This window comes from Panulirus ornatus, chromosome 16, assembly GCF_036320965.1.
Source record: "Panulirus ornatus isolate Po-2019 chromosome 16, ASM3632096v1, whole genome shotgun sequence".
Classification (NCBI taxonomy): Eukaryota; Metazoa; Arthropoda; class Malacostraca; order Decapoda; family Palinuridae; genus Panulirus; species Panulirus ornatus.
The window spans coordinates 2,005,957-2,026,013 of NC_092239.1; the positions used below are offsets into that span (position 1 = coordinate 2,005,957).

General features: G+C 38.9%; 1 protein-coding gene across 8 annotated transcripts in view; it reads left to right on the top strand.

The window, feature by feature from the left end:
• The window catches only part of Cbl (E3 ubiquitin-protein ligase CBL), a 138,794-nt gene that overhangs the window by 21,313 nt on the left and 97,424 nt on the right, over positions 1-20,057 (top strand). For all 8 annotated transcript variants that reach the window (XR_011713805.1, XR_011713806.1, XR_011713807.1 and 5 more), the window contains exons 3-4: positions 17,183-17,329; positions 17,771-17,902. Coding sequence is in view for 4 of the 8 variants with exons in the window: in XM_071670995.1 (XP_071527096.1) it covers positions 17,183-17,329; positions 17,771-17,902 (279 nt within the window). In the remaining 4 variants the exon portion in view is untranslated. The remainder of the gene's footprint in view (positions 1-17,182; positions 17,330-17,770; positions 17,903-20,057) is intronic.

Here is a 20,057-nt window from a genome sequence, read left to right on the forward strand (position 1 = left end):
ATGATGGCTCTTTTTAGTCTTTTTTAGACCAAGCTATGGCTAGGATATTTGCAAAGATGCTGTTTGATGTATCTAGTTATGAAAATGTGCTCAGCTGGTACAAAATATCTAAAATTCAATGTCTGTTCAGTCTTATGATATTTGGTTGTATTGTGGTGTGTTTTGCTTTTGTGGAAATTTCTACATTTTGTTATTATTCACTTCAAGTGTAACATCACATTGACTTGCTGCTCGATGGGCTGAACTGCTCTTATTGAATCTTTTTTTTTTTTCGTATCTAAAGATGAATTTATGCACCTGGGTGGTAGAGCAGACTCATTTGCCTTAAATGGCACTTGTCATTGTTAAGTGACATACACTAATTTCTGTGGGTGCTAAAATCTACACACGCTGTCTTCTTTACGCTGTACTAGGCCATCCAAGCCATCATATTCTCGCTGATTTACATCTTGGTGTATCTTTAAACTTTTTGTGTCCTCTATCTTGCATAGGTACATGGACAATTTTGTTATTCATCATTGTGTGTTGCCGAGAAGCACACTTTAACGTTCTACTTAACGAAGGTTGTAACTTGAAAAGTTATAAAATTCAAATTAGAAAGTTATGAAACTTTATATGTTACAGTTTTTCCCAGCATTTAAAGAATTTACTGACATTAAACTTATTACTAGTTTAGTTTCTGCCTGAGTTAGGCCTGTAATGAGTTGGTGTAACCTACAATTTAACCAGACTGTTGTTAACATGAAGAAAATCCCACCTTTGGTCATTGAACTTAATACATATGTTTTTATTATTTTCCAACCATTCCTTCCTCACTGCTGTGTAGAACTGCAGGTGACACAAGTGTTCCATGGAACACCCATATCATTTAAGTGTTTTAACCTTGCTTGTCTTTGCTTTCAATATGTTCATCTTCTATTCAGTATTGCCAACCAAATGTTCAGTGTTGTTTCCATGTGATGCTCCCTTGATTATCAACACTTAGTATGTGCCATCTTAGAATTTTTTATAGACTTATTGTCCAAGCACTCTTCACATTTACATGAACTGGATTAGGCATAGAAAGCCCCCTTTTCATTTATGCATGTCCTTAACTCCAGTGTGTTGAAGTAATAAACATGGATGTCCATGATGATATAGTCACCTCTTATTTTAGATTTTTTACACTTATGTTGGTTTGTCAGCTGACACAAATGATGGCTCTGTTTTACCTTGAAAAAGACTATTACTTTGGTATATGCATGTGAAATTTAGCAAATTTAAGTCCACAAAGGAAAATTTCTCTTTTATCTAGAACTTTTCCTGTTTAGAAAGGATGGCTCAAATAAATACAGATGGATTTTTTGTCTTGGAATTAATTTTGCTGAATTGTGGTTCCCATACCATCCAGCAGACTGGTAAAGGTAAAGGGTGCTCACTTGCCTGTGGTAAAGTTACTACCTTTCCTAATGTTTAGTAATATGCAGTGGGTAGAAATGAAACAAAAAATATCTGATAAAGTGGGAGATCCTCTTAAGTGGCTAAACTGTAAAAGAATGTTTTGAAAGGGTTATGGGTAACCACAGTAGCACTTCAAAAATGCACCAGATATGATCTAGTATATGACATACAGATAGTCCTGACTCAGATTCAGGTAGTATTCTCTCAGTGGATGAAAGGAGCAAGTAGCAGACCTTAAAAGCTTCAGCTTATCTTAGAAAGGAGGACATGGGGATGGCTATGGAGAGGCCTGTTGGAAGGCTGTATAGAGGACTTGGGGGGAGGGATGTAAAAAGGACTTAGGGAGGGTTGTGTAGAGGACTGGGGGAGAGATATAAAGAGAACTGGAGGAGGGATGTAGGGAGAACTGGGAGATGGATGTAGAGGGGACTTGAGGATGGATGTAGATAGTAATGAGGGAGGGTTGTAAAGGGGAGTGAGGGTGGAATGTGGAGGTATTTAAGGATGTGATGTAGAGAGGACTGGAGGAGTTCTGTTGTGAGGACTGAGGGAAGGTTATAGAGAAGACTCAGGAAGGGCTGCAGGGGACAGAAAGAGGGTTTTAGAGAGGAGTCTGGGAAGGATATAGGGAAGACTAAAGGAGGGTTTTAGAGAGGATAGAAGGAGGGCTGTAAAATGGACATGAGGAGGGATGTGGAGAGGACTGAGGGATGGCTATAAAGAGAGCTGTGTGATGGCTCTGGAGAGAACTGAAGGATGGGTATAGAGAGAACGGGGGTGGGGATGTAGAGAAGACTATATGAAGGCTGTAGAGAGGACTAAGGGAGGGTTTTAGACATGAGTGGGGAGTGCAGTAGACAGGAGAGCAGATGGACGTGGGAAAAGATTGTAGTCATAACTGAGGCCTTTAGGCAGGAATGAGGAAGTGCTATAGATAGGGTTGGGGAGAATTGTAGACAGGACTAGGGATAGCATGTTTTCATTTGCTTTATACTCCACCTTGACTTTGTTAAAAAAGGCATTTTTCAAACTTTTAAGGGGAGCATTTTATAGAATAAAGATGGAAAATAACATTGTCAAGATTTTTGTGAGACTTATTTAGAAAGTGTGGTAGAAACGTGGTTGTAGAGCTTAAACATGCTCCATGGTCATATTAGTCATGTAAATGTGAAGGCCCCAAAATTCTTATGTATAAGAAAAATATTTTGCAGATGAGGTGATTGAGTTCCCTGTCTTATTAGGTCCATTAGGGTGAGCATTTTGAAATGTAATTTCCTCTATTCTTATTTTTTCAGCTATGTATTTCCCATGGATACCATAAATTAAATTTGTCATTATTCAATTTTATTGATAAACAGGAGCACGTACCTGATAAAACATATTTGTACATACATGCTCATATTATCAAATTTTTATATACTATCTAAGGTAATGGTGGTTTTTCAATAAAAAGTTCAGGTAATTCTATAATTTTCTCGTGGCACTTTGTTTTTGGATTGATTAACACAAGCCATAGATAAAGAAGTGGCAGTCATCAAAATTCTTACAGACATTTATTCTGTGCGAAAGAGAATTTTTTAGATATCTCATGCGACGGAAATCTGTTGGAAGTCTTTACGTCACAGAAAGATTATTTGTAATTTTCGTACAGAGGAACGTAGGGATCTGCATAAGTGTTACATCTTTTCTTCCGTAGGATAGGTTGAGTAATCCATAAAAGAAGTAACAAGAAGTGAGGAGGGCTGAGGGCATTGAAGTGCAAGGTAAGTGCTGGGATAAAACAGGGTTACAAGTCATCCATATCTAACTCTCACCTTGGATCTCTACCCTCTGGCATTTGCAGTCCTCACTGTAACCCAGAGATAGATGATATCTTAAAAATATTGTTTGAGATTGGACATTGGCTATAGGTTTCTTGAAAGATGTTGCTTGAGTCTGAGTATGCTTTAAAGGTGGTTTCTGTTAGTATGGTACAAATGCTATGCAATAAGTATTACACTTTGATATTGAAAAGATGTATGGATGTGATTAGATATAGTCACTCATCATTTGTTTCCTGGTGCTATCTTGCTCATGTGGGTGGCTGCGATCATGTTTGGGGGAGAAAGGAATGTATATATTATCATTTTTCATTGCCTTTATGCATTTGTGCTGTTTCTTTTGGTGGTGGTGGTGGGGGGCAGGAATGGACAAAGATAAGCAAGTACAAATATGTACATGTGTATATATGTGTATTTATGTGAATGTATACGCATGTAGCACCAGGAAAACAAACAAAAAAAAAGGCCACATTTGTTCACACTCAGTCTCTGGATGTCATGTGTAATGCACTGAAACCACAGCTCCCTATCCACATCCAGGCCCCAAAGACCTTTCCATGGTTTACCCCAGACATTTAACATGCCCTGGTTCCATCCATTTGACAGCACATTGACCTGGTATACCACATCATTCGAGTTCCATAAGAGGGTGTGTTGAAATGGTTTGGTCACATGGAGAGAATGCGTGAGGAAAGGTTGACAAAGAGGATGTATGTGTCAGAGGTGGAGGGAACGAGGAGAAGTGGGAGAGCAAATTGGAGGTGGAAGGATGGAGTGAAAAAGATTTTGAGCGATCAGAGCCAGAACATATAGGAGGGTGAAAAGCGTGTAAGGAATAGAGTGAATTGGAACGTTGTGGTATACCGGGGTGGATTTGCTGTCAGTGGATTGAACTAGGGCATGTGAAGTGTCTGGGGTATACCATGGAAAGTTTTATGGGGCCTGGATGTGGAAAGGGAGCTGTGGTTTCAGTGCATTACACATGACAGCTAGAGACTAAGTGTGAACGAATGTGGCCTTTGTTTTCTTTTCCTAGTGCTACCTTGCATGTACGTGGGGGGAGGGTTCCCATTTCATGTGTGGGGGTAGCGATGGGAATGGATGAAGGCAGCAAGTATGAATATGTACATGTGGATATATTTATTTATTTATTTTATTTATTATACTTTGTCGCTGTCTCCCGCGTTTGCGAGGTAGCGCAAGGAAACAGACGAAAGAAATGGCCCAACCCCCCCATACACATGTATATACATACGTCCACACACGCAAATATGCATACCTACACAGCTTTCCATGGCTTACCCCAGACGCTTCACATGCCTTGATTCAATCCACTGACAGCACGTCAACCCCGGTATACCACATCGCTCCAATTCACTCTATTCCTTGCCCTTCTTTCACCCTCCTGCATGTTCAGGCCCCGATCACACAAAATCTTTTTCACTCCATCTTTCCACCTCCAATTTGGTCTCCCTCTTCTCCTCGTTCCCTCCACCTCCGACACATATATCCTCTTGGTCAATGTTTCCTCACTCATTCTCTCCATGTGCCCAAACCACTTCAGAACACCCTCTTCTGCTTTCTCAACCACGCTCTTTTTATTTCCACACATCTCTCTTACCCTTACGTTACTCACTTGATCAAACCACCTCACACCACACATTGTCCTCAAACATCTCATTTCCAGCACATCCATCCTCCTGCGCACAACTCTATCCATAGCCCACGCCTCGCAACCATACAACATTGTTGGAACCACTATTCCTTCAAACATACCCAAACATATACATCTCAATGTATACATATATATACACACACAGACATATACATACATACACATGTACATAATTCATACTGTCTGCCTTTATTCATTCCCACTGCCACCCCGCCACGCATGAAATAACAACCCCCTCCCTCCTCATGTGTGTGAGGTAGCGCTAGGAAAAGACAACAAAGGCCCTATTCGTTAACACTCAGTCTCTAGCTGTCATGTAATAATGCACTGAAACCACAGTTCCCTTTCCACATCCAGGCCCCTCAGAACTTTCCATGGTTTACCTCAGACGCTTCACATGCCCTGGTTTAATCCATTGACAGCACGTCGACCCCGATATACCACATCGTTCCAATTCACTCTATTCCTTGCACGCCTTTCACCCTCCTGCATGTTCAGGCCCTGATCACTCAAAATCTTTTTCACTCCATTTTTCCACCTCCAATTTGGTCTCCCACTTCTCCTCATTCCCTCCACCTCTGAGACATGTATCCTCTTTTTCAATCTTTCCTCACTCATTCTCTCTATGTGACCAAACCATTTCAAACACCCTCTTCTGCTCTCTCAACCACGCTCTTTTTATTACCACACATCTCCCTTACCCTATTATTACTTACTCGATCAAGCCAACTCACACCACATATTGTCCTCAAACATCTCATTTCCAGCACATCCACCCTCCTCCGCACAACTCTATCCATAGCCCACACCTTGCATCCATACAACATTGTTGGAACCACTATTCCTTCAAACATACCCATTTTTGCTCTCTGAGATAATGTTCTCGACTTCCAAACATTCTTCAAGGCTCCCAGAACTTTCGCCCCCTCCCCCACCCTATGACTCACCTCCACTTCCATGGTTCCATCCGCTGCCAGATCCACTCCCAGATATCTAAAACACTTTACTTCCTCCAGTTTTTCTCCATTCAAACCCACCTCCCAATTGACTTGACCCTCAACCCTACTGTACCTAATAACCCCGCTCCCATTCACATCCACTCACAACTTTCCTCCCTCACACACTTAACCAAACTCAGTCACCAGCTTCTGCAGATTCTCACATGAATCAGCCACCAGCGCTGTATCATCAGCGAACAACAACTGACCCACTTCTCAAGCTCTCCCATCCACAACAGACTTCATACTTGCCCCTCTTTCCAAAACTCTTGCATTCACCTCCCTAACAACCCCATCCATAGACAAATTAAACAATCATGGAGACATCACACACCCCTGCCGTAAACTTACATTCACTGAGAACCAATCACTTTCCTCTAGTCCTACTCGTACACATGCCTTACATCCTTGATAAAAACTTTTCACTGCTTCTAACAACTTGCCTCCCACGCCATATATTCTTAATACCATCCACAGAGCATCTCTATCAACTCTATCATATGCCTTCTCCAGATCCATAAATGCTACATACAAATCCATTTGCTTTTCTATGTGGTAATCACACACATACACCAACATGTCACTGAGCTCACAAGGATGAGAGGGACTGATGCACCTTCATTGCTATATTTAATCTTCACACATAGTAGCATGATATTGAGAATTTTATACATACACCAGATGGAAAAATTGAATTACCACTGATTAACAATGACTAATTCTCTGGTAAATGAGGACATTAAAAAAGCAGAGGTTAAACAAGACATGAAGAAGTATTGTGATTGTGGAAACTACACAAACCTCTACAATTTCTCTGGTAACACAGATTGGGGAATGGAGTTTGTTATCTTGGAACCGGGGCTTTGTGGTGAGAGGTTCTGTGAAATTTGCAATGAAGGATTAGGAATGTTGGTATGTCTTGCCTCAGTGACAGAGGAAATGGAAAGAAAGAGGAAAGAATAGCTTGATAAAAGATGCCAAAAAGCAAAGAAGAGAGAGCTATATATTGGTAAGATGTAGACAGAATTCCAGTAAGTCAGCATTTACAAGGAATAAGAGAGCAGAGAACAAGTATTCCTGGATAAGAAAGGAGGAACAAAGAAACTTTGAAAAGAATTTAATGACAAGGCAAGTCCAAAACTTTTCAATGAATTTATCAGGATTCAGTTTACAGTCAAAGAGCAGCTAATAAGGTTAAAGGGATTCAGGGGGAAGCATTGTGGAGGATTATATGAAGATATTTAAGGAACCGAATGACAAGTTCAAAAGTGTTTTCACAGTGGAAGACACTGAACACCATTACCAGTGAGATAGGATGGGAGAAGATTTTGGAAAATATTGAGATATGTAAAAAAGAGATTGATAGAATACTAAAAGGTCTTGACTCTTATAAGGCTCATAGTCCAATGAAATTTTACCATATGATCTGAAGATATGTTCAGGCATGCTAGCTAAACATCTTGAAGTACTTTTCAAAATGTTAGTGGAGTAAGACAAATTGCTATGGAAATGGTAAGAGGGATAAATATCATACCTATCTATAGAAATGAGACTTAGAACATTTATTAAACTACAAACTGTTCTCACCGACAAGTATGGCAAGTAAGGTTTTGAAAAGAAAATTAGAATAAGTTGGATGACTTTCTGCTGAGGAAAAATTACTAAGTGGCTGAAAACTTTGCTTTAGGGAAAGGTCATGTGTAACAAGCCTCTTAGATTTCTACAAGAGAGTGAGCTTTGTCTTAAATAAAAGGGAAAGCTGGGTGGATTTTTTCTATCTTGACTCCCAGAAAGTATTTTACACTGTACTGCATGGGAGGCTGATAAAAAATCTGGATTACCTTCAATGTTCAATGGGTAGAAGAGTATCTCAGTGATTAGGAACAAAGAATGTGTCACAGGAGCCTTCTCCAAATGGGTCAAGGTGACTGGTGGAGTGCCGCAGTTCTTTTCTGGAACTATCACTCTTCTTGATACCTATAAATGACTTGCCTGAGATATGACCCCTTCCTGAATATATTTACATAAGATGTAAATGTCATAAGGGAAGGGAAAAGTGAGGAGCATTGCAATTGCATCAACTTACAAAACAGATTTCAAAGTTGGACTGATACATGGTTGATGAAGTTCGAATTGAGCAAATGTAAAGTATTGAGGTTGGGACAGAGTGAAAGAAGGCATCAATTTGATAGTTTCACAATTTGATAGTTTCTAGTGGGAAATAAGCTTAAGGGTTCAATGTGTAAGAGAAGGACTTGGGAGTTGACATCATCCTCAAGTTGTCACCAGAGTTCCTCTTTAGGAAAATAAGATAGTTAAGGAGACAAATTGTTTGTTTGCTAATATTAGAATTGCTCTAAAGTATGTGGTTAAGGAATTATTTAGTGAATTGTTCATATCCTAGGTAAGGCCAAAACAAGAGTAAACTTCTTAAGCTTGGTCACCATATCTAAAGAAGCTGAAAGAGCTAGGAGAGAAGGTCTAGAGGAGTGCAGCTGAGATATTACCAGAATTGAGAGCTGAGTTACAGGAAAGGGTTGGAGGCTTTACATTTGCTCATCTTGAGAGAAGAGTATGAGATGACCTAATCACAAGCTTTAAGTTGTTTAAACAGAGTGATGATGCAGAGAGAGAACAGTTCTTTGAGAGATATAGGGATACAGCAACCAAATGACATAACTGAATTACTACGTGAAACTTGTTTGTTGATAAAGATGTAAAAAAGTACTCGTACAGTATAAGAGTGGTGGAAGAATGGAATGGAGTGACTCATCATTTGATAGTGCTATCTTTGTAATATGTTATCTGAAATCTAGTTTCTCATTTTTTGCTCTCATATCTAGTTTTTCATTTTCTTGATAACAGCCAAATCTTTTACATTTGGCCCACTTTCTGTTACATTCCCTGTTGGACATTTATATGGCACTACAATGAATATTTCCTTGATTCATAACTTATTTGCTCAAATTTATCTTCATTGAGTTCATTAGGTTCACTTATGCCCATTTGTAAATTGTGTGAGAGTTAATGCATCCCAACTGGATCAGTTTCTGATCCAATCATTTTACCTACTTTGCTGTCTTCAGCAAGATCCTTACTATGTTTTCCTTTACTTTGCTGTTAATGTATGATATCAGTACTACAAAAATATAAGCCTAACACTGTGTTCCCTATGGTACACTAGTTAGGACATCTTCCTACAAGGACATAGTTCCATTTACTATCACTTTGAACTTTTTCCCATTGAACTTTTCCCCAGTTTGAAACTCTTTAATATATCTTTTTACGTTACTGTTGATGTTTTGTTTAGATACATTCTTCAGCAAATTCCTGTGGTCTGCTTTATCAAATGCTTTCTCAAAATCAAGAAAAACTGTATCTATTCTTTTTCCTTGGATTAAACTTTCATAATTGTCATTGTAATGAGCTGATAATTGGGTTTGCATGCTCTTTCGCAGCACAAATCCATGTTGGCCTTCATTTATGTAACTATTCTTGATTACATAGTTTAATATTTGTCTTTTTATCGCAAGCTAAGTAAGCTGTATTTCTTAAGTATTAGATATTCCTTTGTATAATGGTGTTACCTTTGCCAGTTTGAATGTCTGCAATTTTGCTCTCATTCAGACTTTGCCATAGTAATAACATCATTGGTTTTGCTAGTGCTGTTTTTGTCTTTGTGAGGAATGAAGTCTTGCAGCTAAATTTTCTCAGAGCAGATCATTTGCTTTACTTATAGCATCTTCCAGTATATCAATATCCCTGTGCCCATTATAAACCTATTGGTTAAACAGTTTATCTTCAAATTTCTCAGTACATTTTTAGCTGAATCATGATTTATAATGTTCACTCAATATCCTGCATATTTCCTTGGGAGTGATTTTTGTATCTTTCTCCTGCCTTAATTGGTTCAGTCTTTGTTTTCTTTTTTGCTTTGTTCATGAATGTAAATAGTGAATTTGGATTCCTTTCCATGTTGTATATAGATTTTTCTTTATTAATTTTTTTTTTTAGAGAGAGAGAGAGAGAGAGAGAGAGAGAGAGAGAGAGAGAGAGAGAGAGAGAGAGAGAGAGAGAGAGAGAGAGAGAGAGCTACTATACCTAAGCAGGATGCAGCTTATACAGGGGATTGTGGAACATTAATTACACTTGACACTCAGTTATATAAGCATGTAGTGATTCTTTGATTAGGGTTGTTTATTGTATTACTACCCTTCTGTTTTATCTTCTACCCTTCCATTTCCTACCCTTTTAGATTACCTCATACCTCCCTATTTTATCTTTTATCTCCCTGTTCAATCTTGAACCCATTTGTTCTATCTCCTTATTTCTGTTATGTGTACTGCCTTTCAGTTCCATCTTCTGCCTGTCTGTTCTACATCCTTCCATTTTGTTGTACTTCCTGCCCTTGTGCTCAATTTCCTACTACTCCTGCATTTCTCTCTCCAGCCCCTTTTGTGTCCTACCTTTCTGTTCTGTCTCCTGCCCTTCTTTTATTTTGTGTCCAACCCTTCTGTTTTATTTCCCACCATTCTGTTCTGTCTCCTAGCCTTTTACTTTTAACTTATTGAATCTTACTTCCTGGAAAGTGTGAATCTAGCCTGTGTCCAAACTGATTATATCTTGATCACATTTGTCCACGCTTATTACAGGGGTCACTCATACCTTTATCTGCTAACTCACTTGCTTCTCTTGCACTTTTGCCGGGCTTCAAGATCATATGGCCTGCTTTGTTTATGTTGGCACAAATATACCTTTCTCCTGTGAAGGCCCTGATGAAGTTCAGCTTTCAGAATTGTGCAGAAAATGACATGTTGAGTTGTTTGAGTGGGCCTCTTGGTTCTTAGCTATGTATCACTCATGTTCAAAGTAAATATTGCATTTACTGGATGTATTTTAAGCATCATGTTAAGTTCATTACTGCTGTTGTGACAAGTTGGTAAGGCATATCCACCCTGGCACTTGTCCAGGCTATAGTAAAGCCCTCTCAGAGCTAATTTTAACCACAGTAAAGCTCCTCTAGCATCTGGCACAGGTTTACCAGAAGTAGGAATACTACCTGATGATTCATAACTCACTTTTTACTCTGTCTCCAGTTGGAAGCTTACATAAGGACTGAGGTGGTTAAGTTGATTCATAACTCACTTTTTACTCTGTCTCCAGTTGGAAGCTTACATAAGGACTGAGGTGGTTAAGTTACAGGGATTGCAGTAGATAGGTTGATACCATACGTTGTTGTAGTTCAGTGACTGACAGTTGTGTTTTTTTATGTTTACAGTTTCTTTCTTATGCACATCTTTTATACCCGTGTGTTATCCTTTCATTTTTTCTTCTGCTGTTATCTTATTCCTTCTCTATTTTTTTTTTTTTCTTTTTTTTTTTCTTTGTCGCTGTCTCCCACGTTTGCGAGGTAGCGCAAGGAAACAGACGAAAGAAATGGCCCAACCCACCCCCATACACATGTATATACATACACGTCCACACACGCAAATATACATACCTACACAGCTTTCCATGGTTTACCCCAGATGCTTCACATGCCCTGATTCAATCCACTGACAGCACGTCAACCCCGGTATACCCCATCGATCCAATTCACTCTATTCCTTGCCCGCCTTTCACCCTCCTGCATGTTCAGGCCCCGATCACTCAAGATCTTTTTCACTCCATCTTTCCACCTCCAATTTGGTCTCCCACTTCTCCTCGTTCCCTCCACCTCCGACACATATATCCTCTTGGTCAATCTTTCCTCACTCACTCTCTCCATGTGCCCAAACCATTTCAAAACACCCTCTTCTGCTCTCTCAACCACGCTCTTTTTATTTCCACACATCTCTCTTACCCTTACATTGCTTACTTGATCAAACCACCTCACACCACACATTGTCCTCAAACATCTCATTTCCAGCACATCCACCCTCCTGCGAACAACTCTATCCATAGCCCACGCCTCGCTACCATACAGCATTGTGTATATATATATATATATATATATATATATATATATATATATATATATATATATATATATATATGTATATATATATATATATATATATATATATATATATATATTATTATTATTATTATGCTTTGTCGCTGTCTCCCGCGTTTGCGAGGTAGCGCAAGGAAACAGACGAAAGAAATGGCACAACCCACCCCCATACACAATGTACACACACACACACGCCCACACACGCAAATACACATACCTATGCATCTCAATGTACACATATATATACATACACAGACACATACATATATACCCATGCACACGATTCACACTGTCTGCCCCTATTCATTCCCATCGCCACCTCGCCAAACATGGAATACCATCCGCCTCCCCCCTCATGTGTGCGAGGTAGCACTAGGAAAAGACAACAAAGGCCCCATTCGTTCACACTCAGTCTCCAGCTGTCACGCAATAATGCCCGAAACCACAGCTCCATTTCCACATCCAGGCCCCACACAACTTTCCATGGTTTACCCCAGACGCTTCACATGCCCTGATTCAATCCACTGACATATATATATATATATATATATATATATATATATATATTCTTTGTATTTCTGTTATCCTTTGATTCTGATAATACTAAATTTTTGTAATCCATATGTTCCAGCTCCTAGTTTTGTGGATAGATATCTTTACATACCAAGGTGATGGATTCTAATAGAATTAAAGAACTATCTGATGCAGACACCATTCAAAAATTTTGAAAATTTTTCATTGATTGGCAGTGCTACAAAATATTTCTTATATACTTATAACCTTTATTCAAAACTCCAAATTTTTTAATTGTTACAAATATGATTTTAATATTTTTACCATTAATTCATTATAATCACACTTAGATAAATTAGCTAAATTACTAATTGATGAAGTATGATTTGATGGGGATAAAGCAGTCCTTGCTTTATGGAGGATCACTATACGTGTATGTGATTTTGTTATTATGCGAGGAACCTATTTCTGCCAGTCCCTCTTTTTATTTGGTCAAAATTTGCTGTATGTGGGTGTTTGTGGTAGAAAGTGCACCAGAACTTCAGTGAGGGTTGACAAGTGGAGTAAGCATGGGTCCTGGGTGAAGTGTGCCATGTTTCCTCCAGTGATTCAGTTTCACAGTTACTACCATTGTGTGCAGATCTGTACTATTTGGGCATACCTGCAAATATGGTTTTCCTACATCCCGCTCTTTGTTGATATGACATCCAAACATCCAGCTACCTCTTCTATCCCAGAACCAAGGGTTAAAGGGAAGAGGACCTCTCTGCTCTTAGAAACAAAACTAGAAATCTTACAATGCACTGAAGCTGGCGAGGGAGTGTCAGCATATTAGAAAGTGCGTCAAAATTCAATGGGGGTTGGTGAGTGGATTAAGCAGGGTTCCTGGATGGAGTGCTAGATGTTCCCACTGGCAAATCAGCCTCATAGTTACCAACATTGAGTGCAGATCTGTGGTACTTTTGTGATTTGAATATACCTGCAAATGTAATTTTTCTGCAGCCTACTATGTTTACGTTTGCTAATATGGCATTCAAATGTCCAGCAACATTTACCTTGGAACTGGGAATTAGACAGAAGAGAACCTCTGAACTTAGAAACAGTGCTAGAAATCTTACATGCTGATGCTGGTGAGGGAGTGTTAGCCTTTGGCAAAGCATAAAGAAGAAAGCAGAGAAAATTCAAAGTGCTGTGGTCAATTCTATTCCACTGTATGCCTCGGTAACCACAAGGTTTAGAAATCCTCTCAAGAAGATGGAGAAAATGCTGTCATTATTGTTAGAGTATGAGATGAAGAAGAAAAGCAGCCGTAGGTGTAAAGCTTTGAAGATTTGTGATTGTTTATGTAAAGAAGACGATGTAACTGAACCAGAGCCATTTCAAGCAAGTAAAGGATGGCTAGATAAGTATATTCAATGTTAGAAGCTACATAACATAAAAGTAATGGGAGACTCCTCCACTGCCATCCACAAAGCAGCTGCATACATCCCATTTTTATGGTATGTATATTGGTTTGCTATATGTGAAATCTCTTTTTGTGAGGTTTTCACAGAACATTGCCCTGTCCTTATACAGTGTTAAACATAATAACTTATATTTTATATACACTTACTCTCAATTTTCTCCTTTCACACAAACACTTGGACTCACCAATTTCAGCAGTTTTTCATTCGAATCTGCCACCAGTGCTGTGTCATTGGCAAACAGCAGCTGATTCACTTCCCAGACCCCCTCACCCCCTACAGACTGCATACTTCCCCCCCTCTCCAAGACTCTTGCCGCCCTCACCACCTCTTCCCTAAACAAATTGAACAGCCATGGTGATGTAACACACCTTGGCTCCAGACCAACCTTTGCCTGTAACCTTTCACTCTCTTCTCATCCTACTCCTACACATGTCTTACTTCCTTAATGAAAGCTTCTTACTGCTTGTAGGAGCTTTCCTCTCTCGCCATTGTCAGATCTGCAAGGCATCTCCATCAACCCAGTCATACGCTTTCTCCAGATCTGTAAATGCCACATATGGATCCATCTTTCTAAAACTTTAAGGATTTCTGATACAGATTCTTTAAAGCAAACACCTGATCCACACATCATCAGCTACTTTTGAAACCACATTGTTCAAATACCCAACATCTGCCATCCTATCATCAAATTCATTCAGCAGTCCTTCAAAATGAGCACTTCATCTCCTCACCTTTTCACTTTCTGTTACCACTTCCCTGTTTACCCTCTTTTCTGATGTTCTCTTTTGTTCCAGTGTTTGTCTCACAATACTGATCTTTTTCCAAAAAACATTCTCCTTTAAGATTACATTGATACTCTCTCACCCCATTTCTCATTTACCCTATTTTTGCAGCCTTTGCATCTACCTCCTGACCTCTTGCTGCTTTTTCTTACATAATTCCCAAGCATTTGCACACCTTCCCCATGAGCCATGCCGACACACCTCTCTTTTCTTTTTCACTACCAACTTTACTTTGTTATTACATCACTAACTACCCTTTAGCACTGGCCCACATCCCACCTTATGCATGCCACATGTGTCTGTTCATCAATTTATGTCAATTTGAAGCTGTAGGCCTTTAAGTTCATTTGTAGATTTATTTCCCAGCTTTGTATCATTAGCAAATTTTGATATCTTGCAGTGCATTCCATTATCAGTATCATTATTATATATGAGAAACAGAACTGGTCTTATGATTGATCCTTGTGGCACTCCACTCGTTACATTTAAGCATTTTGAGGCTTGACCATTAATCAATACTCTTTGTTTATGGCCAGTCATTACAAGTTGTTGTTTTTAAGATTGTTGGACCTGTTGGTTCATCATGGGCCTTTGCCTGTTGGTGGCCTGTTCCCTGGTTTCGAATCTTGATTTATTCTCACCTGGGAGGTGGGAATTCCCTTATGGTCTGTAGTAGGTGTTCCATATGGTTTCTTTGAATACTCTGTAGTAGTGAGACTGCTGGTAGTACGTGGTCTTCATTTGTTTGCTACATGTAGTAGGAATACAATAATATTCTTTCTTGTAGATGTTCTGTAACTTCTCTTTGTTATTTTTCAAATACTTAAGTGGCAGTAAGGTAAGCAGGCCAGAATCCTGGAATATGTACTGATTTCCCTGATATTATCTTTAATGCCGTAGCTTTGAATTTGATTTGCTTTGGAGAGTTTGCCATTTCTCTTACTCCTACAAGGCAATTTTTCATTGTTTTATGATGGGGACTGGACTTTCCAGTACTCGCCATTCATGTAGGATGAATTTCTTTTTTAGATTTTCAGTAAGTTTGGTACAATGCAAAGAAATTTGGTATTCTTTTGATTTGATTTGAGATGTGCCTTTGAAGTTTCATTCTTTCATTATTACAAAGTGAAACAACTTTCTACTGTAAAAGCCTGAGAAAACATCTGTTTACGAAATTATGTTGTGATGTGTGTGTTTGGAAATTGTGTGTCGTCCTACTTTCAGAGTTATTCCATTATTGACACCATGACCACTTTTTCTCAGGGCTCTTGCAGAGTTTCAGTGTATCAGATTAGCATTTTTCTTTTATTCTCAAATGCTTTTAGTTTCAAAGTTGTGATTGAGCAACTGAGAAAGATGGGGGTCTTTCCATTTCGAAGATGTGTTTTCATGGGTGTGTATATTGTTTGATTCTTTGAAGTCATGCTTTTACTTCTTAGAACCCTGGAACGAGTAATGATGAATTATGTTAAGTGTTATTGGTTCTTAATTTTTTTGGTACTACATTACTTTCTTCTTTAAGGAATTAGGCCTTGTGATTCAGTGTTTGACTTTATGAAAATGATGTTTAGTATCCTTGCGAATTGAATTTTGCCTTTCTTTTTAAAGACAGAATTCCAAGACTGTGGCTCCTGGGAGGATGCCTGTATATATGGTCTTTGATCATGTTGTAATTTTGATAGAGTGGTGGTGATACCACTTGTGTGCAATGAAGAGATAATTATTTAGGGATTCTTTAGGGTAATATTGAAGGAAGTTAGCTGAAGTTCTCATTCTTTTTTGACTTTCTCTTTAGAAATGACAGAGGCTAGAAAATGAAATCTGAACTTTAGAGCAAAAAGGGGTATGCATATGTAAACAAACTTCATTCATAAATTGATTACTGCTAGATATGGAGGTCTGTGACAGTTCATATCAGCATATTTGTTCTATAGAGTAATGCATGTGTGGAAGTGGGTTAATCTAATTTTTTGTTATATAGTGAAAAAAGGTGTTAGGGATGTGTTAGCTTCCAATGGCTTTACCTCACAAATTTCCATCCCTGTTTGTTCTTTCTTATTCTTCTTTTTGTCATTCTCTACTGAGTCATTTCCTATGTTGGGTAATTTCTCTTCTAATTTCTTGTTACCTTTTTAAGCACAGGCATCAGATATGTACATAGGTAGATCTCTTAAGTATATCAACTCTGTGATCGGTAGTTGGTCTGTCCTCATTTTTTTTTATATCACCATTTTTATACGTTTACTGGGGTAGGTTACTCTATAGTATCATATTTCATAGACTCCAGATTAGCTTCACCATATCTCTTATCTGTCACCTCCATTTTCATAAAATTTTACTGTCTCTGCTTTGATCTTTTACTCTGTGTATTTCATTGAAAAATATCATATATTTGTTGAGACTTCTATTTGATGTAGAAGTAACTTTTCAACTATGATTTATGGTCATTGTTTTTATAAACATCAGCATCTTAGGAATCTTTTATTTTTTCAGAACGGTAGTACCATGGAAATACTTTCGAGATAAGTTGAGTGAAGTACATCCAATTGGTTCAGGGTTAGAAGCCATGGCTCTAAAGTCCACCATAGACTTGACCTGCAATGATTACATTTCCAGTTTTGAGTTTGACGTTTTTACAAGGTATGTTGTTTGCTCAGTGTATGTTATATTGTGTAAGCTGACTGCTTAGAATTTTGTGCCTCGGGGGCAGTTCACCTTAAGCTGTCATTTTTTCTAAAGTAGCCTTTTCTGAATGTGACAGCCATATATGTTTTCTTATCTTACAGCTAAGAAAAAACTAAATAGTCTGAAATTTTCTCTGTTTAGAACAGGTAAAGTAGCTTATATAGCTTGTGTCATCTTCGTAAACCTTTGGTCTTAGAGCTCATACCAGTTTGTTCATGGTCATTAGCTTGAAGTTTGTTTTTATGCTATTGAGCATTCATTCACAATTGAGAACATTTTAATGGCATGCATATCACTGTCATCTTGCATAGCTGGCCAAAGAAGAGGCTAGATTACAGCTTGCATTATGTTTCAGAAAGTTGAATACCCTTTCTGATGATCTTTGAAATTCCTCAGATTATTTCAACCATGGCCTACGTTGTTGCGAAACTGGCAGATTCTTGCAGTCACGCACCCTGGTTATGTAGCCTTCCTCACATATGATGAAGTTAAAGCAAGATTACAAAAATATATCAACAAACCTGGAAGGTAAGATTGATTTATTGTACTCTGATATGGTATATGATAGCCTACTAAAAAAGAGAATTACAGAAATATGATTTGTTGTTTGAAGTATTGATCACTGCATAGAAATTATTTAGTATTGAGTCTTGCTCTAGAAAAGGTTTTAGTGTTTTGATATAAGTGGATTTTGATGATGTATAGTGATACATATTAACTTACTTCTGCCCTAAGAGTCATAAGTTTATGAGGTTCTTGTTATGCTTAGGAAACTTGTCATGTCCACCGGTCAGGTCCATAGGTGATAAAATATTATGATGTTTGTGTATATGTATATATTATTATTTTTTATTATACTTTGTCGCTGTCTCCTGCGTTAGCGAGGTAGCGCAAGGAAACAGACGAAAGAATGGCCCAACCCACCCACATACACATGTATGTACATACACATCCACACACGCACATATACATACCTATACACCTCAACGTATACATATATATACACACACAGACATATACATATATACACATGTACATGATTCATACTGTCTGCCCTTATTCATTCCTGTCGCCACCCCGCCACACATGAAGTAACAACCCCCTCCCCCGCATGTGTGCGAGGTATTGCAAGGAAAAGACAAGAAAGGCCACATTTGTTTACACTCGGTCTCTAGTTGTCATCTATAATGCGCCAAAACCACAGCTCCCTTTCCAAATCCAGGCCCCACAGAACTTTCCATGGTTTACCCCAGACATTTCACATGCCCTGGTTCAATCCATTGACAGCACGTCAACCCCAGTATACCACATCGTTCCAATTGACTCTATTTCTTGCACGCCTTTCACCCTCCTGCATGTTCAGACCCTGATCACTCAAAATCTTTTTCACTCCATTTTTCCACCTCCAATTTGGTCTCCCACTTCTCCTTGTTCCCTCCACCTCTGACACATATATCTTCTTTGTCAATCTTTCCTCACGCATTCTCTCCATGTGACCAAACCATTTCAAAACACCCTCTTCTGCTTTCTCAACCACACTCTTTTTATTGCCACTCATCTCTCTTACCCTATTATTACTTACTCGATCAAACCACCTCACACCACATATTGTCCTCAAACATCTCATTTCCAGCACATCCACCCTCCTCTGCACAACTCTATTTATAGCCCATGCCTTGCAACCATATAACATTGTCGGAACCACTATTCCTTCAAACATACCCATTTTTGCTTTCTGAGATAACGTTCTTGCCTTCCACACATTCTTCAACGCTCCCAGAACTTTCGCCCCCTCCCCCACCCTGTGACTCACTTCCACTTCCATGGTTCCATCCGCTGCCAAATCCACTCCCCAATATCTAAAACACTTCATTTCCTCCAGTTTTTCTCCATTCAAACTTACCTCCCAGTTGATTTGTCCCTCAACCCTACTGTACCTAATAACCTTGCTCTTATTCATATTTACCCTCAGCTTTCTTCTTTCACACACTTTACCAAACTCAGTCACCAGCTTCTGCAGTTCCTCACCTGAATCAGCCACCAGCGCTGTATCATCAGCGAACAACAACTGACTCACTTCCCAAGCTCTCTCATCCACAACAGACTGCATACTTGCCCCTCTCTCCAAAACTCTTGGACTCACCTCCCTAACAACCCCATCCATAAACAAATTAAACAACCATGGATACATCACGCACCCCTGCCGCAAACCAACATTCACTGAGAACCAATCACTTTCTTCTCTTCCTACTCGCACACGTGCCTTACATCCTTGATAAAAACTTTTCACTGCTTCTAACAACTTGCCTCCCACACCATATATTCTTGATACCTTCCACGGAGCATCTGTATCAACTCTATCATATGCCTTCTCCAGATCCATAAATGCTACATACAGATCCATTTGCTTTTCTAAGTATTTCTTGCATACATTCTTCAAAGCAAACACCTGATCCACACATCCTCTACCACTTCTGAAACCACACTGCTCTTCCTCAATCTGATGCTCTGTACATGCCTTTACCCTCTCTATCAATACCCTCCCATATAATTTCCTAGGAATACTCAACAAACTTATACCTCTGTAATTTGAGCACTCACCTTCATCCCCTTTGCTTTTGTGCAGTGGCGCTATGCAAGCTTTCCGCCAATCCTCAGGCACCTCACCATGAATCATACATAC